At 41.4% G+C, this 22,717-nt stretch overlaps 1 protein-coding gene across 2 annotated transcripts in view; it reads left to right on the top strand.

The window, feature by feature from the left end:
• Positions 1 to 22,717, top strand: part of SPTBN5 (spectrin beta, non-erythrocytic 5) — an 86,892-nt gene that overhangs the window by 38,135 nt on the left and 26,040 nt on the right. For both annotated transcript variants that reach the window (XM_056493205.1, XM_056493203.1), the window contains exons 33-41: positions 966 to 1,169; positions 2,395 to 2,544; positions 12,067 to 12,171; positions 13,126 to 13,311; positions 17,106 to 17,261; positions 17,902 to 18,093; positions 18,698 to 18,793; positions 21,579 to 21,697; positions 22,358 to 22,472. In XM_056493205.1, coding sequence (XP_056349180.1) covers positions 966 to 1,169; positions 2,395 to 2,544; positions 12,067 to 12,171; positions 13,126 to 13,311; positions 17,106 to 17,261; positions 17,902 to 18,093; positions 18,698 to 18,793; positions 21,579 to 21,697; positions 22,358 to 22,472 — 1,323 coding nt within the window. The remainder of the gene's footprint in view (positions 1 to 965; positions 1,170 to 2,394; positions 2,545 to 12,066; positions 12,172 to 13,125; positions 13,312 to 17,105; positions 17,262 to 17,901; positions 18,094 to 18,697; positions 18,794 to 21,578; positions 21,698 to 22,357; positions 22,473 to 22,717) is intronic.

Genomic DNA, 22,717 nt, shown 5'->3' with positions numbered 1-22,717 from the left:
AAATGCATTTTTTAAACCTGAAAGACTGTTTGCTACGTAAAAATTGAATCAACTAATCCAGACACAGCTAAATTATAACAAAATTTAATCATCATTTGTAATCCCTTGTACATCCCTTGCAGTCCTAGTTTTTACCAACTGACACATAAGAGAAAAACTCTCACTGCAGATTCAAATAAGATGCCTAAAGTGACTGTTGAAGGTACAGAATCAAATGGAGAAAAAGACATACAGAGAACATCAAATTAGTTTTACTTGCAGATTTCTTCAGTCGCAGTTAAAACATAATCCTCAGGATTTGTTTTAGCATTTTCAGGCTCATAGCTGCTTCAGACATTTTAAGTTATTGCAGATATATTTATTGGTTAATCAGATTTTGAAAGGAAATTAGCATGACATACTTGTTCCTCCCAATCTCAGTCCTACAGTTCCACAAACCAAGAGCTGAATCTGTATACCTGATATGCTTATGCAATTTCTTCTGACCTGTGATTGACCCTTTCCCACTTCTATTAGAGTGCATTTGCTTTTCACCTGAAAATTCTCACTCTCCTTTTAGAATATGTGCATAACCTAATTTTCATATAGGCTTGTATTAGCCAAAGCTTTCACAGAAATGTAGGATGATACTGGTTTATGCTTTATGAAGGAATAACATCAGAAAATACTTTAAGAAAATACTTTAAGAAAGATGGACTAAAGGGCAATAAATGCTGTCACTGAAGTGATATGACACTTTGATTATGATTATGGTACTACAAACCATGTAATAGGAATTCCTGCAGTTGTGTTATCCACCCTTATAAAATTCTTAGAAATACTGCAATCCCTAATGAAATATTTTATTTATCTATGATTTTATTACCTATTATTCACTTAAAGTTGAAGAGTCAGCCTTAGATTTTCCTGCCTGCTAACCTAAGCTTGAGCCCTAACCTCACTTTTCACATTTTCTTGGGTTCCAGGTGTGGGACTATTTCTTATGGACAGCAGAAATAATAAGGGACATGAGAGCCAAGGAGTCTATTCGGGACATATCTACCAGCAGCCTGAGACTCACCCAGCACCAGCAGCTGCTGGCAGAGATGGAAGCACGAGAAGAGAAGTACAGCCATGTTGTACAGCTGGGACAGTCCCTCTTGCAAGATGAGGAAATGCCATCAAGAGAGGTAATTGAAGCTCCTCTGAGTTCAGCCATGCATGCTCAGGGCTAGACCCCAATGTAACTATGATTTTAGATTGCATCACACTGTAAGACACAAAAACATGCATACACTTGCCACTAAGTTGCCTCAGTATGTACCTATCTTGGGCACAAAAACATCTGTTCCTTTTCTGACTTCAGCAGCAGATGTGTGGAGGCATCTCCTGAAGGTCCCCTGCAGCAAAGCTGGGCTTTTTCCAGAAGCTTCCCATGTTCTGAGACATGGAGTCAATTCTACCAACTTCCCAAACTGGATTTTCTCACAAATGCTACTCTTTGTATTACAGTGGTATATCCACACCACAACAGTCTGGACAAAAATCTGTCAACCAAAGAATGAAAACACTCAAACATAAGAGAGGGTTTAAACATTGATTGAAACATTTTCTGTAATAAAGAATTACACTAGTAAAATATACTCCCTGGAAATGAAAGATTTAAATCAAAATGTCAGTTTACTCAAGACAAACAGCTTCTAAGATACTCACTGCATTTATTTATTTTCCAGTAGCTACCAATTAATTTCTTCCCTGATAATTCATTAACGTGTTTCTTGAATACCTTCAGAAAAATGCAGAGTTTGTGCAAGTTACTCTCCCATCTCACCAATTTCCTGAAAATTTGCTGAATATTGCAGTGTATGACTATGGTAACTAGAAATCTTGCTGACTGTAAAGTCCTTTGCCTGTATAAAAAGGCAGGAAAATGTCATTCATAGAAGGCCTGTGGATATAAAATGTTTGAAAGCTGAAGTTATATGAAGCCTAACCTTGTGGCATGAATTGGCTGACCTGAAGAATATGCCATGTTGATAATTTATATTTTAGTATCTGTCACATAAAAATTTGAAGTGCTATAACAGCACTGTTAATGCTTAAAGATAGTGAAGAATTAGGATCTGATTCTAGAAGTCACACTTGAGAAACAGTTACCTTTCTTTGCTCTTGATTTGGACTGAATATGCTGTAAGAAGCACTTCTCCATTGCAGAAATGAGGCAATAATAATAACTGATAATCTCTCTGCCCAAAAAGTAGTGCTAGAACTTGTTCTACTTTTTCTTCTGTTTAATAATTTTGCTGCAATTTAAAGGGATTATTCACCACCCCACTTAATCCTTTCTGCTCTCAACTTACCCGGATCATGGGATATAAAGACCAACGCAAGTTTTTAATTGGAACATTTGTTCAGATTCAGCAGAAGCTACAGGTTTTGTTGGAAGAGAAGAAAAATGTATATGATGCATGGAGACAGAAGAAGGAGTGGCTGGAGAAAATACACCAAGAACAAATGTTCTACAAGGATTGGGATCACCTTGACATGCTCCTGAACTCACAGGAGGTGAGCAAATTATAAACTTGAAATAAGCAGTTAAAACTCTTCAAGCATGTAAACTCTTTCAAACTAAAAAGGGCACTACTGTTCACTACAGCTTTCAGTCCTTGAACCTGTGTACAGACAAGACAGTCTCTTTTACTGGTGTTGTTTGCATTGTGGTATCACTCAGAGACTGTAGCAATGTGCAGGAAGCTCTCCTTTCTCCTGGGGCTTAGGTGTGGAACATAAACAAACAGGTGATCCTTATCTGAAAGATAATTCACTGCAAATAATAAGAGGGAACATACCAGAGTCACAACAGAAGAGGGAGACAAGAGTCCAATGTTAGTCCACTTTACAAACAGATCTCAGCATGCCAGCTGCTGAACCACTGGCAAATTCTGTAGGATTCAAAGAGAAAGGACATTGTAGAGAGGGTCTGAAGGGAGTCTACTTCACAGGTATTGCTGGAATTCTCACCTCAGGCTGGGAGCCATGCTGTGAAAATGCAACTAGTGGAAAATGGGTGTCAGCAGTGTGAGTTAGTACAGGAAAGTGAATTGACTTCTCAGTTCTGCAAGGGCATTGATAGGAGTGTGTAGAACAACAATGAAAACTTTTAAGGAGTACTAACTTCTGTTTGATGCAGTTGAGAAAAACAAGCTGGTGAAAAAGGCCCTCTCATGAAAAATGGGGGAGATTTAATCAATGCAGAGACAGAAGGATGTTCATATTTCAGCATTTTGCAGCTCTTGAAATAGATATTTTTTCACCATTATTGAATTCTATTTTGTCTTTCTTACACTTCCTTTGATTCATGTAACTATTTCTAAAGGTTCCAGTTCAAGGTCAGGCATCTGCTATTGCAAAACCAAGTCACTCTGCAAGTTTATGAATTGATAGATTGCTGCAATTGTTCTGAGACTTGGCATGCAAACCACATCAATGGGTTGCAGGTTGCCAAACTGAAGGATTGACACAAAGCTGGAGGAGGTTGCACCTCTGGGTCATTTTTCATTAAGGAAAACTAATTCTTAATTCTCCAAGAACAGTGACAGCAAAATATAATGGCTCTCATTTTAACTGAGCTCTGTTTGCCACTGGCACTAAATCCTTTTGGAAACTGAGTGGTGCCATGCAGTGATACTTTACCCTTTGTGGCACATGGGCCTGGAGCTTTCTGCTACTCTTCCCTTGAAGGAAATGCATGTCTGCATAATTCTTTAGAATTGGTTGTTTTGGAAAGTGTGACCTGCATTCTGAAGTTTGTGACATGAGAGTTTCACCTAGGTTCAGGTTTCTGGAGTCAAATATTGCATAGTTCTGCCCACTATTTGTCACTAATATAGCAAATTACATGATTTGCATTATATCTATCTCAATTCCCTACCAAGCAGTGGTACATCACTGTTAAGATCCTGCATAGGAGCTTATCAGGGAAAATGTATATTCTACAAAAGTCTGGCCACTGCATTTTTCCTCTTTTCATTAAATCAGTATCAGCCAACACACAGAGGCACTATCACCACAGCATCGCTTTTCTCTATGTAATACAGGGGTAAATGTGCAGGAAGCTACCATTGTTCTGTGCTAAAGAAAATAGAGCACATGTGAAGAAAATTAGGCAAACATCTAACTTTTTAATTTGTTTAATGAATTCAGTTGTGCCATCAAATAGAACTTCTGTAGGAATCTCTTGTAAGAGCTGCAAGCTGAGATCTCGTCATGCAGAGTGCAGACAATTAACAGCTGGAAAAGAGAAAGAAGGAAAAAATCATTTTTGCTTTGAGCAGAAACTGTGTCCAATACTCTCTGCTCTGTTCTGATCTTTTCACAGCAGCAGATCCATTGCTCAGGTTAGCAGCTTTTCTTTTTTCCACGGATGAAATAACAGTGAGTTCGCAGGCTGTCTCTGGCAGGCACTTTTGGCTCCCTCCTACTCTGTCTGCAGTCTCCCTGTCAGAACACTCAGGGAGCAGAGCTGTATGCTCCATAATTTATCTTTCAGCCCATCCCACACTCATATCGCTTTGCAGACATGACAAGAAGTGCTAGCAATTTCAGAAGAACTGAGATTTTTTTATTTTGAATGTGGATTTTTTTTTTTTTTTTTGTTCGTATTTTTCTTCCTGGAGAATGTTTCTTCATCTCTCATTCCTTTGCTTCAGAGGAAGAATGGAAATTTCCAGTGCCAAAGGAAAAAGGATTAGGACTTGGTTTTAAGCACAGGGGGAAAGGCAAGTTCTGTGGCTTTGAATTTTGCATCATTTAGGGACTAAGCTTCAGAATGTCATACAGGGACCATCGCTGCAAACCTTCATCTGCAACCTACGTCTCCACCATGGAAGTGCTGCTCTCCTCCTGTAGAACGACCTCACCTCCTCCTTCTGAATCTGCTGGGCAGGACAGGCCTTTTCCAAAGATGCCAGTGCCAGCTTGGCACCCTCCCTCTGGTCAATCAGGTGCTGAGCTTGCTCCAGGAAATGCCATCTCAGCACCCAGCAGCGTGTCCTACTGTTCGAGGCTAGATGTCATGCTGGCACACACAGGCCAGAGGAAAGGTTTGGGGAGTGCTAGTCACTGTGTCAGCTCTTCTGATGAGACATCCACGTGTTCCAGTGCTTGCAAGGATCCCTGGGGCCACGGATATGAGAGGTCTGGCACTCCATCAACATCTGCATCTTACAAGCAATGTTCAGAAAGAGAAAAAAATGTTCGTCGTATTTCCCCTGGAAAAAGGGATCCCTTGAAGCTGGCTCTGTCTTTGCCCTCAGAGGTTCTTTCCTGCCAAGCCCCATCAAGCTGGACATCACACCTAAACGTTGATCTGTCTGCTATTCCAGCTGCTTCTGTGCCCCACAGCAAAAATCTGCATGCATCCCTGGAACCTTGTGATTCACTGCCACCCCAGCAAGGCTGCAGCCAGTGCAATGTCCAAATGTCAGACCTCCACCCTTCAGTGAAGCTTTACATTTCAACGTGCAGCTTGGTGATAAAGCCTGTTCCAGCAGGTTCCCATGGAAGCAGTCATGCTCATTCAAGTCTGCTCATGCCACAATTAGAGAAGGTGCCTGAAACTCCCTCTGGTCTTCCAAAACGATCCCAGAAACCAAAACAAGGTTTCCCTTCAGGTGGGTCACCAGCCCTTCAAATCACAAGATTTCATGTGACTTCCTCCAAGTATCCTGGCCTTCCCCAACAGACTTTATCCAGAGATATATGGCTGTCTCCAGCTGTGCTGACTGGAAGAGAAAATTCAGCTAGTGGGAATGAGATCAGGAGCAAGGACTTCAGTCCAGAGCTGATTGTCTTTCATAATTACTCCTCACCTAGGCCAGAGTTTAGGAAGACTCCATGTGATGGTCTAACACCTGCCCACCACAAGGTTTCCAAAATCACCTTGATACTTGCCACTCCTTGGCCTGCTGTGCCTATCCAGGTGATAAGAGAATTTAGAAGAAGCCCAAATCCAACAATCTTTATCAAAACACATGATTCAGATGGAGCCGGTCCACCCTTTCACCCTGTGGAGATTGGGGCTGGCCTCTCTCTATCAGCAAACCCTGTTTGCTGCTCAGGATTGCTTTCCAGCCACTGGACAAGATCTGGTTTGAGGCCTTCCCAGGAAACATGCACTGTCAAGAGTGTGTGCCCTGGCAGCCTTGTGACAAACACTCCAGCTCCCAGGGACACCGAGGGCGCAGGGTGTCCATCTGTCGCCGTCAACATCGCGTCCTTCGGATCTGGGAGGAGGGTGGTGAAGATTTGCATTCCATTCTAGGAACAACTGCAAACAGAAGAGCTAAATTGTGTTTAACCAAGCCATATGGATTTCTTTCTGTGTGCACCCTGCCATGTCCCAGCTCCCTAGAGATGACTTGCAAGACAATGAGAAATACTTGTGTTCTGCTGTCGCCATCAGCTGCAGCTTGATCCATGCCCAGCGAAGATAAGGACTCTGCTCTAGTGGAGCACTTCACAAGTTTCATTTTAACCATTTGAGTGCTGTTGTTAATTCAGCATGCAGCTGCTTACAGACTATGATTGGGCCATAGTGCTCAGCATTTTGAAGACTCAAGACTTCAGAGACAAGAGCTGGTCTTCTTCTCTGTTAGGCTGGCCTTGATGATCTCAAAGGTCTTTTCCAACCTAGTCAATTCTGTGATTCTGTAGTCAGTCTGGGACCTGGAAAAAATCCCCAGTGTAGTTTTTTCATAGTTCTTTTCTGTTTAACTGTTTTCATTTCCTTGCTTGTAAAATTATACTGTTTATACTGTATATTTCTAAATGGTTAATTCCTGGGTTTGTAACTTTAAAAGTAAGGCTGGTTTTCAAAAGCCAAAGTATTTAAGTATGTGGGAAGAAATCACTTTTTTCCCCTCTTAGAAAAGGAGAGGCACTGCCCTTTCCTGAGGGAAACAAAGGGAATTTAATGTCCACAGCACATCAATTTGGATATCCCAGCAAAGTTTCTAGCAGTGAAACTATGGGGAGTTTCAGAGGAATTTAGTCTGCTTTCAGATGAATGTTTCATAAGTAAATATTTAAATGATGATGTTGTATGGGTGTAAGATTCTGGTCTAACACCTAATACTTACAGTTTAGGGATCAGTGGCATGAATTTTGAAGAAGGAGGAAATAGGTGTGAGGGGGCAACCATAGCAGTAATCAGAAAAATAGCAGTTTTATCTCTGTGTTTTTTCCATATATAATTCCAATATCAGATAACTATATTCTTATACCAAGGAGACAGCATGCAGTGGGGGGTGGGGAAGGAAATTTTATATACATTCAAGATTATAATTTTTGTATAGGTGGTGAGGACAGATGCCAATAATACAGTGATGTCAGGATGATACAAAAAAATGTATGTTTTGTTTTTATAAGCAATTTCAGTGTGTTTTCTTCCTCTTGTGGTTATAGTATGATATCTTGTATAACTTTAACTGAAACTAAGCATAGTAAAACATTTTTGTGAATCTTACATATTCATGGTATAAAGAACATTTACTTACTTTACTAAAGCAAATTTTGGGCTTTTTTTTTCATTAATTCTCTTTAGTATTTAGTTTTGTCAGAATTAAATCAAACTCTATTCTCCTCTGTCTCAGCAGATAGTTTGGACTTGATTACATGCTTTAAGTGGAGATATTTAAAACTGGGAATAATTCAGGCTTTTAGTACATGGTTAGAGCAGAAAGATTTTCTGTGGAGTTCCAGTAATCTCAGCAGCAAGCCCATGGCAGGCAATGAGGGGTAAAATCTGTGGAGCTTGTTATACTTGGGAGGGCAAAAGCAGAAGAAGGAAGTGGATTTGCACAAATACCTAAAGTATATTTTATTCCAGAGAAATAAAAACTGCTCTTCTTGGAATACAAATTTTTTTGGGGGTTGTGTCATTTTCCAGTGTGCATAAATGTAAAGTTGTGGTATCCAAAGAGCATAGTTATGATAATGACTAAAATGTTTCATTCAGTATTTCTCCAAAAGCTAGACCTGGCAGCTGCTGTCACATAACTGTGTAAATAGTATTGGTTTATTTTAAATTATCTTTTTCTTAATTGGACTTTGCTTTTAATTCAGCATTAACTTTCTGGCAGCAGCAATGCAAAGAACTCAGAAAAAAGGAAAAACTCCAGTTCAGTAGGGTTTCATAGAAACCTCTGTTTTTATGCTTTTACATTGTTTGTAACCTGAAAATTTATTCCAGAAAATTTCAGAAATCTCAAAAAATTTTCATTTAGTGGTTTTAAGCATCTTTGGAAATCTTCATTTGAAAAGGAATCCATTTTATAGTGAGTGTCCAAGTCTTTCATGCTTTTTGTGGCTGAATATTAAATTCCCAATGATGCACCATGATTCCTAATAGCAACAAACTTGAAAGAAAGTTTATACCCGCTGCACTCTCTGGGAGACCCTGGTAGGTTACCTGAGGAGAGCTGTGCAGTGCTTTGTATTTGAAATCAATGTGTCTCATTCAAAGCAGGAGTTAGGAGACCTGTCTAAAAGTGTGCCAAAAAGTTATTTAATTGGCAACAGGCCAGTCTTGTGGCATGGGAGTCAATTTTTATTCTGCTTTCAGACTGGTATAACAGTTGCTTAAAACTTTGTGGTTCTGATTACAGCAATGGCTGTTGTAAGATTTCTGTGTAGAAGACAAATGGAAGTTTTTAGCTCAGCAGCTCTGCAGGCAGCAGCACTGCTGGTGCTCCAGGGGCTGCTCTCCTCTGAGCACATTACCATTGCCTCCTGCCATTGCCTCCTGCCTCCTCCTTCCCCTTTGCAGCAATTTCCTTCCTGGGCACCAGTTTTCCTACTCAGTGTCAAAGCCTTGGCTGCAAAGGGCTCTTGCACAGGCTTCTACTTGGAGGACTTAATCCAAAGCTTTCAGTAGTCAGGAGGACTTTTTCCCACTGCTGTAACACCCAAAGGAATTGAGCTTTGAATGCCCAGTGTCATTTGTGCTCAGTGGATTTCAGGCACTGAGCTCTCTGGTGGCAGCAGCTTGAGTCACCACCTCACACCCCTGCTCTCAGATGTCTCTGTTCCCTTTCTCTGAGGAAAATAACCATCTTTAGCAGTCCCTTGCCTTTTTCTTCCATCAGAGGTGTAGGAGCAGTAAATCTAATAGCTGACCCTTTCTTCAGGTATCAGTTTCACAGCCAGCAGTTACTACATAAAAGTCCTAGAGGCAAATATTTTTTGACCAGAAATGGTAGATAAACCACAAAATGTCTTGAGAAGCTACAGTACTTTTAAAGCAGGGTTTAAAACACCAAAATAGAACTCCAGCATGTCTGTGCTCTATGTCTGTGCACCCCAGAGAGCAGTGGGTTAGATTCATCTGATAACTTTTTATTTCTGTCTTGGCAGCAGTGGTATAAATATAGATGGTAATTATAAGTGGTTTAATAAAGCATTTCAGTAGACAGACCTGGAGCCCACACATTTTTCTTCAAAAGAACAAATTGAATCAAATAACACTCTAAAAAAGAGATCTCTCATGATTTCATACACTTGATGAGTAGGACAGATCAAAGGATTAAAGTTTGACAGAGTATCTGCCTTCTGGTGGGGCTTGTGTGAAACACAGAGGCATTAATGCATTTCTTTAGACCTGCTGGTGATTTATGAGCCAGGCTTACCATAAACTTGGGCCTGTTGTACAGTGGCCTTTCTCTTTTTGAGTGCAATTGCTGTGATAGGAGTGGATTACCATAGAGAGGGCTGAAAATCTGGCCTGGCCATGATATTCACCTGTGCATTTTTCTATGTATGCAAAATATTCACAGCCCAAAAATGGGCCAGAACATCAGGCCAAGTCTGGCTGTCAGTCCACAGCCACCAAGGAGGGCAGAGTGGTGGCAGCAGTAAAGAAGTTCCTCCAGCAGCTGAAGATCAAACACTGAAGCAAGGCAGTGGCTGAAATGTGGGGTCTGTCCAAGGTGGTCAGGGCAGGATCAGTGCAGCTCAGTGCAGCTCAGGAGGGACTGATGTCCAGGGCTGAGCCTCAGAGACATTCCCAGATGGGAGCAGGGCTCCATCCAGGGCCTTTAGTGCAGTCAGACCCTGGCAAGTAGGTGTGGATTACCCTACACATGCTCTTACTTGGGAAGCCTCTCCTGCAGAGATGCCCTGTGGGATTAAACAGTCATCCAGTACTTCTGTGCAGAAAATGAGCATCAGGGCTGGTTTTCTAAAGTAGCTGCCAAAGAACATCTTTTCCCTCTTAAAAAAGCCCCTGTAGGACTGCTACAGCAGTTTTGCAAAGCAAGGGTGATCTCTCCAGATGCTTTTTCTCATGTAAACATCTATGACTTAGAGGCAGAGATTTACCCATGTCCTTTACTAGCCCTTTCCCAAAATGTTTAGCAGTTGTGTTGTTTCACTGATCCTATTCTGTTTCATTGCTTCCTGTTAATTCTTTCACACTAAATCATTGACCTCAATTTCTTCTTCCATCTCTGTTAATTGCACTTTACCCAGGCAATGTTTCTGATTGGAATTTCTCCTCCTTGTCCCAGTACTTGATTCCATGAGTTCACAAAATGGATGACATTACACATTGCTGATAAATGTAATAACTAACAGCAGTCTGATTTCCCAAAGTCTGTCCAGCCACAGTCACTTCAGTGTGAACCTTATCCATGAGAAGTCTTTTCTCATGTCCCATCAGAGCCTGTAATTGGGGATTTCATTCTGCTGTTGTTCATCACTAACAAGAAAAAAGCCTGTGGGCAATTACATCCAATGAAAAAGAATAAATTCCTCTCAACCTGCAGAAATGCATAGTTTTTTCTTGATAATTAATAACTATATTCTTTATTCTTTTGCATTTGGCAAAACTGAGTATAATAGAATATGTGGGACAAGTAATTGGGCAGTCATTTTTCTTAACACCAGAACAGAGTAAGGGAACACTGCAATGCCTTTGAGGTGTGTGTGAATTAGTAGGAAAATGTGCACACTTGCACAGTGTTAAAAGGTGCAGAGGTCAGATTCCTTAAAACTGCATTTGTTGTTTTAGGCTAAAGTCTTTCTGCACCACAGATTGGCAGAAAAGACAGTAAATAAAATTAATGCAGATAGGTTGGAATGATGGTCTGAAAAAACAAGAGAGGTAATGCACTTGGTGCAGATGCAAGCTATGACAAGCTATGGCATTTTATCAGCTGCATAAATACAGGATGGGGACAAGCTGGTATGACACCAGTTCTTTGGAAAAGTTTCTGGAAGCTCATAGTAGATGTCAAAGTGAACTTGAGTTCATAGTATTGTATAAAAGACAAGCACTATTTACAGGCACATGCTGAAGATTGCAGCTTGAAAGGCACTCTGCTGTCTTCCCAGCCTTCACTCTGGCAGCCTTATCACTTATTGCCACTTGTTACATCAAGCCTCAAAATAAGTGGAAACTGAGAAAACCCAGAGGAGAGCAGTAAGGATGATCAGAATAAAAAAGACACAGCTGTTGTGGAATGATCTATCAGATCACTGTAGTTTTAACCTGGAGAAGACAGAAACCCCAGTGTGCAGAAGGTCTGTAAATATACACAGGGCTGAAGGAAATATAAAAAGAATGATGTGGATGTGATCAAGAGGGCAGTATGTAACTAGGTGTAGCAATAGCCATGCATTTTCAGGCTAGATGTTTGGAAAATGGTTGAGGTAATAAAGCACTGGTGACAGGCTGCAAAGTCTCTGTTATGGGAACTCTTCTAAGAAGGAATCATATGGACATCTGTCAGACATGACAGTGATCTTGCCTGGGATTACAGAGATGGCTTAGAGCTCTGGAATTCACTGCCTTGTGACTTAATGATTGGGATAAGGACTGACAGGTCACTTTCCTTAGCTAGATCTGTTAATGCTTCTCTTTCTTGCTCAAGACCATGGACTTCTAATAATTAATTTCTAGCTTCTGTTGCCTCCTGTTCCTTTTTTCCCTCTCAAGTGTACTCTCAGCAGTGTACCTCTTCTCCCATTTATGAATCAAGATCATGGGATAATTAATTCACTGAGAAAAATAATTAACTTTTTTTATAGGTTTATTTGAAAAGCAGTGACCTTGGAAGGTCTGTAGATGAAGTGGAACAACTGATAAGGAAACATGAGGCTTTTGAGAAGCTTCTGGCATCACAGGATGAGAAGGTAAAAAACAATAAATATTCTACCAGCTAGAATTCTATGAGCTAAAATTATATATATACTTTTTCTTTTTTTTAATACAGTAACACTTTGAATTGGTGACAGGTGTGAAAACACCTGATATGCCTGATATGCTTGAACAAAAGATAAAATGGGGAAGCTTAGGGAAATAAGAGGCAGAATAGACAACAACTGTCAAAACACTCCATGCCCAAGTACTTGCAACAGACAGGAAAACCACTCAGTGAGCAGAATAGGGGGACTTGCAAGAAGAAATATTTAAAGCAGGCCACATTGTATTAGGGATATCAGAATTTTCTGCTCTTTTCATTTAAAAAATAGTGACTTTTAAGCAAGCAAGTAAAACAGAGCAGGTATTTTACAAAATGCAGTAGGTATTTTGACATGAAAAAAAAAAGTTGTCAAATTACTTAAATATGCATTTGGTGTACAACAGCTGCACCAAATGAGCAGCCTCCCTGCACCTTTGGAATAGATCCTGAATTGCTCACCTGTGTGTAAAGGAATCTGGCTGGCTGGTGGCCACTGCTGTAACTCCCCCAGGCTAGGGCTAAGCTTAAACCTGTGGCTGTGCCTGGGTTCCCCAGAATGAGCTCCCAGGGCTCTTGCCAGAATGATTTCTCATTTTGAGAGCTCCATTGCAACACCTGGTTCCCAGTAAGCAATAAAATCTGAGCACTCATGGATGTCATGCTTGCTCCATGACTCCTTGCACTGGAGGATCAGTGGCAGAGGGACTCCTGAAGCTACAGCTTTAATTAATTTATGTAGCCAGGATGCACCATAGATTCCAGTGACAATAATGCCATAGATGTATCATAGTACAGGATGAGGGGGAATGCTGGTTAAATTGTCCCTGAGGTTCTTGGTTCATGATTTTGTTTTTTCACACCACTCGGAAGCATAAAAGTAATTTCAGATCTGCTGCCTCCTCAGATGATGTCTCTTCAAGAGCAGGCAAGCAGGCTGGGAAAGGCTGATGGACTGGCAGGGCAAAAGATTCAGCACAAACTGGATGTCATCCATGAGAGAAAGCGTCAGATCAAGGACCTATCCCAGAGCAGGAGAGAGAAGCTGCAGACTGCCCTTCTTCTGGCACTTTTCTACCAAAACTTGGAAGAGGTAAGAAGGTTTTAGACTGGGATGGGGATGTAAAGCAGAGGAACCTCTACTAGATGAAGTGCTCACTCTTGCCAGACATTATTTGGTGGATGGATGATCCTGCCACACTCATCCAAAGGGATGCTCCAGTGCCATTCCTGTTACTGTGCTATTGCTGTGGCATTGTGCCCATTACAGACACTTCACTCATCAAAAGCTCTGCTAAAATATAGCAGGTGAAAGGAAAACTGCAAGCTAATACATGTTTTTCCTTTGGTGGGGAAGAAAATGTATTTCAAATCAGGATGAACACAAAGTGGGAAGCATTATGGTCTGGGCACCAAGCTTTATTAGTGGGTACTTTGAAGGCTTTCAAAACTCTGCTGTGACTCAGCACAGCTCTTGAGCTGCTGTAGCCTGGCCTCTGCAGAACACGCTGGTCCCTGTTTGTCCCCTGTTCTGCCCTTAGTCTGTAACTGAGTAGCTCTGCTCTGTCACTACTGTTGGAAAGACAAACTAGGTCAGCCTTTCAAAGGGCAGCACAACGTGTGACTGAGAACTGTGCTGGCAGCAACAAGAGCACACAAACCTAGGGGCACATTTTTAAGCACTCTTGTTGGTCTGGTATCCACCCCTTCTGATGCTGTGTCCCATGGAATGTCCTCAATGGTTTACAAAAACAGAGCTTTTTCTTTCTTTTTTTTTTCTTTTTCTTTATTTATCAGAAATTATTTATACACCCAAACATTAACTTGTATTATTTGGTTATACCTTTACTGTCCCATGATGGGAGAATAATGGAAACCCACCAATAATGGCCTGTCCACCACTTGGACTAGCAGAGGGGAGTGGATGGACTGGATAGTGCATTGCACAGGGGTTATAATTTCAAAAGAGCAATTTCCCAAAATCCTCTTGGTAGAGAAATTGCCAATGCCCTTCTAGTGATACAATCATCCCATTAGGTAGGAATACTGATACATTTCTTTCCATCCCTCTGTAATTGTCAAATCAGTGTTTGGGCTGGGGTCCCACTTCATTCTTGAATCACACACCTAGAGCACAAGATTTGGCCCTGCATAGTGAAGAACATTTCCCTATTGTCATCCACTTTCTCCACATAAATTCAGCCAAGAGTTCTTTGGGCAGTTTTTGCTCTCAGCTTACGTGTTCATTTACCTCACCAACCTAGAACCATGGCCTACTGCTACATAGTGTGAATGTCACCAAGGAATTAAAAAGCAAAAATCTTACCATAATGCCTTTCTTCCTCTTTGTTGGATAGAATGGAAGGTTTAATTTGATTTTAATTATATTCTGGGTGTGTGCAAGTTCATGTATGAGAATGGTCCCCACAGGAATGATAAATTCAGGGATGAGTTTTGAGTTTGGCTGTGAAATCAATGAGATCATTGCTTATCCTTACTTATTAAGAGAACAAGACCCATAGCTCAGGTCTCACTCCCCTGAAAACTCCCTGTCCTGCAAACAAGTTAAGTAGTTTCTATTGATCAAACAGAATTTTTTGTGTCAGCAGAAACTAGTGATCACTTTCATCATTAAAATTCTTCTAGTTACCCTCTAGAAGCAATTCCATAGAGAACCACTCACATTAGTACCATGACCCACAACAATTAACTCAAGAGATCACATGCAGTTTACAAAATGAGACTCACCCTTCTACAGTAAATATGGTGCTTTTCTCTCACTCAAGAAGTGAGACAGTCTTACAGACTACCCTACTGCAAAAAAAGTCTGTAGCTCAGTGTTAATCTGGAAGGCAAAAGAGCAAATTGCTACTTAGAAATATGTGTATTTAATTTATTGCAGAGGGAATATTATAAAGTTGAAAATTTTGGCTTCTAAAGCTGGCTCTGGGTTTTAACACTGACTCTGAAACTTGCTCATGATATTAGCAGTACTTCCTTTCCTTTTCACCCTGTGCATAAGGAAAAGAAAACATTTACATCTTTATCTCAGGGGAATGAGATGGAGAACCAGTTGTTACCTCTGGATGTCTGGAGCAGGCACATCCCTTTATATGCTTTGCATACTTCTCTCATTAAAAAATCAGTGTAATTTACCATTTGTACTTGTGAGGTTACAGTAACTGATATTTTGAAAAAGTAAGTTTCTAAATTGGTAGTGCCCACATTTTTTGACTCCCATAGAAATAAGTCTGGTTTTGTGCCTCTGCTGAGCAAAACACTGGTTTTTCTGTTGTCTTCAATGAAGTCAAAATGGCTGTCCAGACAACTGTTAAATCTTTCCATAGAAAGATCTTGGGAAAACAGATCAGCTTTGCTTCACATCTGAGTGTGGGCCTAAGGCCAGGAGAAGGATCCCTCACTCTCTGGAGCCATCTTAAACAAGCCTTAAAATAAACCAGGGCACTAAGGGTGCAGGTGTTCAGTCTCATTAAAGGCACTGCTTCTAAGGAAAAGTAGGAGAGAAGTCAACCTTAAAGTCGCTTTATGCTGGAGATTGGTTTGTTTTCATTCCAGCTGTGTGGATGAGCCTCCCATTTTAATGAGGAATCACTTAAGTGACACTGAAGCACGAATGTGTGGCTGGGAATGGGACAATGTCACCGAGGAAATGCAAGCAGCACATGCCAATGTGCAGCCCTGCAAGTTTGGCATGGCCTGTTTGAGTCTCTAACTGTGCTTGGGAGGGAGACACTTTCTGGAGAGCACACTGCTAGGGAAAGCTATTTCTGTTATTGTTTATAGGATCTCAGCAGCTGAAACAACATTTAAAATCATTAATTAACAGAGAAAATCCTCCAGCTGACGAGTCTTGTGTGCACCTAGTGCACGGTTCCACAAGGGCAGCCAAGATATTCTGAAATTAATAAAGCTGCCCTTCAATTTGCAGCTCTTGTGTTGTTAAAACATTACATTACTTCAGTGCTCTGAGGATGACAGGATAAGTTACAACATTATGTCAAGTGTTCAGTTCCCAGTGTTTTGATGGATAGAAAATATTTCCTTCAGTACTAAGGGATAAAGTTCAGCAGAAATTAAAGAAAATTGTGGAAAACTTGCTATCCTATTCTGCTAAAACTTATTATTCTAGTATCCTTTTCTTGCTATTTATTCTGCATACTTTAAAATTCCCTTAAAAATTCATTTCCTAAGAGAAATGCATAACTTCTGCTTTGTTAGTTCTTGCAAATCATCTGCTTTTCTGAAGCTGATATTCCTGACTGGACCACTTTGAATTTCATGAAGTATAAAAACAAATGCAGTTGTATTTCCTTTCAAATAATCTGACTAGTGCTTGGGCCCCGTTGGCAAATCTTTATTTGCTTGGCATTTTCCACTCAGGTCTCCCAACACCACTGACATGGGGAAATGTAAGTGCTGTTTTATAGGTGAGGCACTGAATTCTAAAGAATCTTTACCCAGTTTGCAGGTAGGTCAATGACAGGGATACCAAATGAAACTCAGAGCCTTAACCCCCAGACTCAGTGGTCATAATCTCATTTTAAATGTATAGCATGTTAAGGCTCAAAGATTCTCTCTACATAGTCTAGAAGACTGTATAATCTATTAATGCCTTGTGATAAAATCTGAGCTATTAGATGAATTTTTCATTACTCCTGTGGCCCGATAAAAATCAGTTTCATTCCTACCTGCTTTTAACAAAGCAGAATGAGTTCAGAAACTGGAGATGCACCTCAGCTGTCAGCCCCCACTCCATGTATCCAGCCCAGGTAGAGACCCTTGCAGGGAGCAGTGGCATACCCTGGGAGGAGACCCCAGGATCCCAGGCAGCTGTTGTGCTAACTCGGGTGCCTCTCGACGCTGCAGGCAGAAGATTGGATCAGTGAGCGCATGCAGAAGCTCGAGGATCCTTCCATACAAGACCCCAGCAACCTGCAGGACAAGATGAAGCTGCTGCAGAAACATCAGGTCTTTGAGGCAGAGATTCTAGCAAATGAAGAAATCATCACAGCTGTTAATAAGGTGACCCTCTCACTCCGTTACTGTTTTTACAGATTGTTACTGCTCATCCAAAGACTGACAGATTGATGAAATGTAAGGGAAGAGTAGCTTGCTCAACACTTCTGCATCAGTTATCCTACTGGTGTGACAAGAACCCAGTTGCTTTGTCATGGAAATTTATTAATGTTAATTTACAACAGGGAGATACTTTATTTGTTCCACCAAGGGAGCTTCCATCTTTCCTGATTGCCTAAACAGGAAAATATACACTGACTTCTTCCTTGCCTGACATGATTATTTCTACAAAAGACAAATAGGATTTCATGCCCAGTTTGTGAATATTCCTGTTGGAACTGGATGAATCATATAGCTAAAGGGCACAGGCATCTGTAATATCTTTCTTGGTGCTCCCATTCCATGAATATCTTTCTTGGCAGGGAAATATTCAAATCCCAGTTCTCTATGATTCTAGATTCCCTCTAGATGTAAAAGCTTTCCAGCTGGCTTTATCATTTGGATGATAAGAATTTGTATTTATAATCTATTGTTCAATCCAGGTTAGGAAGGTGAAAGGCTCCTCCTAGGAAGGTCATGCAACGTGGTAATCCTATTAAAAATTAATAGCAACTTTCATTTCTAATTTCTTCTTCTGGATGTGAAGAAAGGAGAAGCCCTGGTGTCAAAAGGCCACCCAAAATCAGGAGAGATCCGCCGCCAAGTCCGCACGCTCCAGGAGCGCTGGGAGAAGCTGAAGAGAGCTGTTGCTGCTCGTGGAAAGATGCTGGAGGACAGCCGGGACTTCCTAGAATTTCTGCAGAAGGTGGACCAGGTGGAAGCCTGGATCAGGGAGAAGGCAAGTGGATTTTAGTATTTAAGCCAAGCACTCACTAAAGACTTGATGTTTAGCAATGAAGTTCTGATAAATGTGTCAGTTTCCAGGATATTTGCCTAGTGGTTTTTTGTCTGGAAGAATCATGGCATGTTCTACAGACAATATGAAAGGAATGATTGAACAAATTCTATGTAGTCTGTCCATACCAAAGTCAACTGGGCAGTATTAGCACATCTTCTCATGCAAACTGTGCACATGAAGAGTTTGTGATTATCTGTGGCCATGTCATGTGTCTCTGCTGAGACAGAGAAAGAATGGAAGAGACTTGAAGCATTTGGCAGCTGGCCTTCACTCACATTGTGCATCAAATCTGAAAGTTTCTCTTTGTAGGAGTAAGGGAGGGAAGAATCACTTTCATTCAGAGGTTGCTTCCATAGCCAGTAATAGATCAAGAAGGGGGCTGGGACCAAGTCTGGTAATTACCTAAAGATCAGAAAGGACTATTTCAGAAGCTGTAGGTCAGTGATTTGTAGACATATCACAGAACTTACTGCATCAGGATAAGCATTGGGAGTTGCTGTGTTCTTCACCTAAATATTTGTCTGTTTGCTGCTTATTTCCCCAGGAGGTCATGATTAATGTAGGAGATGTGGGAAATGACTATGAACACTGCCTGCAGCTCAAGAAAAAGCTGAATGAGTTCCGTGGAGCAACATCAGGGGTAAGAGGTGTTTTCCATCCTCATGTCTTGCATGGCTGCAGCAGCAGGTAATTATACAGTCCAGTTAGTAAATACAGTTCTAGTACTCTGAGGAGGTGTAAGACCAAAGTGATAGGAAGCATCACTACCTCAAAAGTCATTTTAAAACACAGAATTTTCTCTTATTATGCCTTCAGCTTTGAAGATGTCTAGGCAGAGCTGTCAGCCACTCGTGACACAACCTAGCATTTCAGACTGCATTAAACGACTGGAAAACTTGCTCTGTGAGCCTGAACTTGAGCAGATTTTGTTTGGTTCGTGCAGTCTGCAAAGTCATAGTGATTTCCAAATCCCAGAAGTGGTTTAAAAATGGTTGTTTCAGCCATGCTTGTTTGAATCTGAGGTCCGGGCCTTCCATGAAAAAGCCTGTAAAAAAAAAATACTGTTTTCTCTATTTCTATCCTTTATTTCTCCATTTTCCTTCTCCTGAGGAATAGTCTCATTCTCATACTCCTTCATCCAAATTAAGCATGTAAATCTGGGGCCTTCTGTTTATACAGCACATGTGGTTACTCATGAATCATAACATTAATAACCAGACATTTAGTAGAACAGAGCAATGGTTTACACTTTGGATAGCAGCCATGGGACAGGACACTGCACTCTTCACCTCTCAGAGATCTTTGTCCCTATTTCATGGTGATGAGTCATGCCAGCTGCCCCTCCTGTCCCCAGTGAGATGTGCCAACTCAGGCACCAAACCTGGAGAGCAGGGGAGAACAGGAGAGATCAGGGGAGAACAGGGGAGAGCAGGGGAGAACAGGAGAGATCAGGGGAGAGCAGGGGAGAACAGGAGAGATCAGGGGAGAACAGGGAAGAACAGGGGAGAACAGAGGAGATCAGGGGAGAACAGGGGCTCAGCTCCATGTGCTCAGCTCCCACCATGAGAGCTGTAAGGCCAGATATTGAGGGGATGCATTTGCAGCAACCTCTTGTTCTCTCTGTGTGAACTGCTACAGATGAGGACTAAGAATAGGTCTGTATGTCACACAGGAAAGTTTAATGTGCTCATTTGCTAGTCTGGAAATTGTGGGAAAGGTCTGGAAAGAGGTGTTATGAATTTGTGAGTGATCTTTACTCCAATGTAGTCTCCTAGTATTTTTTATCCTTTGTTTGCCTGTTACCTTTTTGTTGATTCTTGTTATGGCAGCTCCTATCTTCTACTTTTGTTGTCTAGTAGCAGAAAGAGACAGTCCTCTTCTATGCAGAGTAGCAGTGCAGATGTGCCTGACCCCAGGGAGAAACTCCTGAGCTCCCTATTCCAAAGCCCAGCAGAATTTCATGACAGTGCATTCACACTGGATTTGGGTAGAGAGCCAAATTATTTGGCTTCAGCACCAGGGAATTAGTAAATTGAAGAGACATTCATTGTACTCACCAGCTGACTGTGAACTAAGGGATTGAGCAAGGGCTCTTCTACAGCTTGTAGCAGCCAAAAGAAGGATGATAAGTGGGGCAGAAACAACCCAGTGTTCCAGCCTCTGAATAGGGTTTTTTCATAAACTAAGGTATATCTCCTGTGCCATTCTTGAAACTCTTGGCCTTAGACACTATCAGCCACTGCTCCTGTAACACTCTGAACATGACTCCTGTGATAAAAAGCTGGGACAGTTATGCAGTTTTGCCCTGGTAGCTGATGCTCAGTTATGCAGTGCTTCCTGGGGTGGTACAAACAGGAGGAGGCTGCTTCTGGCACAGTGTGTGCACCCATCCAGCCTGGGTTTTCCCACTAGACAAATCTGAGATCAGGGTAGGGAGGAATCACCCTGCATTGATGGCTGCCAGAATTTCTATTCATTGTGCTGCTACTATTTCCCAGGAGAGGAGGCTGCAGGGTTTCTGAAGAATATCTGACTGTCTGCTGGTTTTTCTTGTTTACTTTATGGCTGTGTATAATAAGAAAGCACATATGGAAGCACACATATTGGTATGGATGCAGCATAAACAAAACACACAAAGGAGTCAATGCTTACATTAATTCTGGCATCTTCCAGCTGTGCTTCTTCACAGCAGTGACTGTCTCCCTGCCAAACTTGTGATTTATTTGTCCCAGAAAAATAAAAGAATGTTTTTGAATCTTGGAGCAGTGTTCAGTGCTGGCCATCTGTAGTGCTCCAAAAGAAAAATTATTCCACTGTACTCCAGACTATATGGGCCATGTGCAGATATTATCCATTCTATGGAATGTGCATGGGAAGCAAGTCTCCCAGACTTAGCCTTAGAAGAGAACACAGTGGCATAGCTTGTCTGGGATTCTTAAGGCTGGATTTTGAGCCTGCTGTCTACAGTACAGAAGGCACTCCAGGGCAGAAGCTCACCTAGATAAAACAGCCAGAAGGCCCAGGAGCCCACGAGTCACCACTTGTCTGACAGAGGAACAATCTGCCACACACCAGCTGTTCCACAGCAGCCACCTGTGTAACCAGCAGCTGCACTGTGTTTCTTCACCAAATGAACCCCTGCTGGAATCTCTGCTGCAGAAATGAGTGTCTGAGGGTCTGAGGGCCCCCACACAGACCAAGGTCATTGCTGCATCTCGAGCCATTAATGTTTTCTTGCCCCTACTGCCCTCCCATCAGGCACATGGTAATACCAGGAATTGTAGTAGAGCAAGCCCCATGTGTCTGAAATGTTAGTGAGGTAAAACTCTTTCTTGTTGCTGCTGGTGTTGACTTTCACATCTTGGTGGAAAACCCAGTCACAAGCAATCTGAATATGCCCCTTTGTTCCCTTTCTCCCTTTACAGGAGTCAACTGTGGACGATGCTCACATCAGGGCTATCAATGCCCTGGCCATGAAACTGGAGAGACAGAACAAGGAGGAAACAAAGACAATCTATGAGCGCAGGAAGCAGCTCAATGAGAAGTGAGTGTGCTTTCAATGTGCTTTCAAATGTTCTCTCTAAAGCAAAAACAAGAAGGGAAAATTAGGTGTCTTCAGCTGAGATAAATGGAGGAATTGGAACACTTGTTTTCTTCTTTAATACCACACAACTACCAAATGTCAGACACTGACTGGAGTTGTCTTTCCAGACTCCCAGAGCAGGTAGCTTAGAAGGATTTTAAATCCAGAAGTGCCAAAGTCATGTTTCTAGCCTTGGAGACAAATCCTCAGTTTCACATCACTTGGCACCCAAGATTCATGAAGCTTTGACACTTCCATCTACTCACACAGCTGTCCTGGTGAATTGACTTGTGCTTTTGCTGCTCCACAGCCCCCACCTAAAACACAAAAGCATGAAGATATAGACTGGGAGATTATTGAGAGTTTAAGGAAACTGGATCAGTACTTTTTAGCTTTTAACCCCCATGCCATCCTGAAGACATGGAATAAATACAACCAGATAGTCTTCTCAGGCTAATGCTTCATCCCTGTGATGAGCCACCTCTTATGGAGAATTGGGGGATCAATGCAGGAGGTGGTTCAGAAAACCTGTGGTTTTGTTTAAATATGAGCATCATGAAACTCACTTGTGGAAATCCTTACCTCTGAATTACATCTCTAAAATACTATTTCCAATTAAAGGTGGAACAGTTTTCATGGTAACCTGAATGCATACAGGAAGAAGTTAGAGGGAGCCCTAGAAATTCATGCCTTAATCAGGGAAATAGATGACATAACAGAAAGAATTACTGAGAAGGTAAGTTTCCCAATTTTGATTAATCAAAATAGAAAAATGCTCTATCAATCTTATTCATTCAGAAAATGGAGGTAAATATGCAAATCCTTTGATTTTAACAGAAAAAAAAAGGGTATATAGAAACTAGTTATTTAATCAATGTAAGCAATTGTATTCATTTAATTATAAGTCAGCCAGAAAGTGGTGCTACTTAAGATCACAAGACTTTTGGCTTGAAATTTTTATAACAACTTTTAAAATGTATT

This window comes from Oenanthe melanoleuca, chromosome 5, assembly GCF_029582105.1.
Source record: "Oenanthe melanoleuca isolate GR-GAL-2019-014 chromosome 5, OMel1.0, whole genome shotgun sequence".
Taxonomy (NCBI): Eukaryota; Metazoa; Chordata; class Aves; order Passeriformes; family Muscicapidae; genus Oenanthe; species Oenanthe melanoleuca.
The sequence above is the reverse complement of the archived record's forward strand: the minus strand, read 5'-3'. Positions and strand labels throughout refer to the sequence as shown.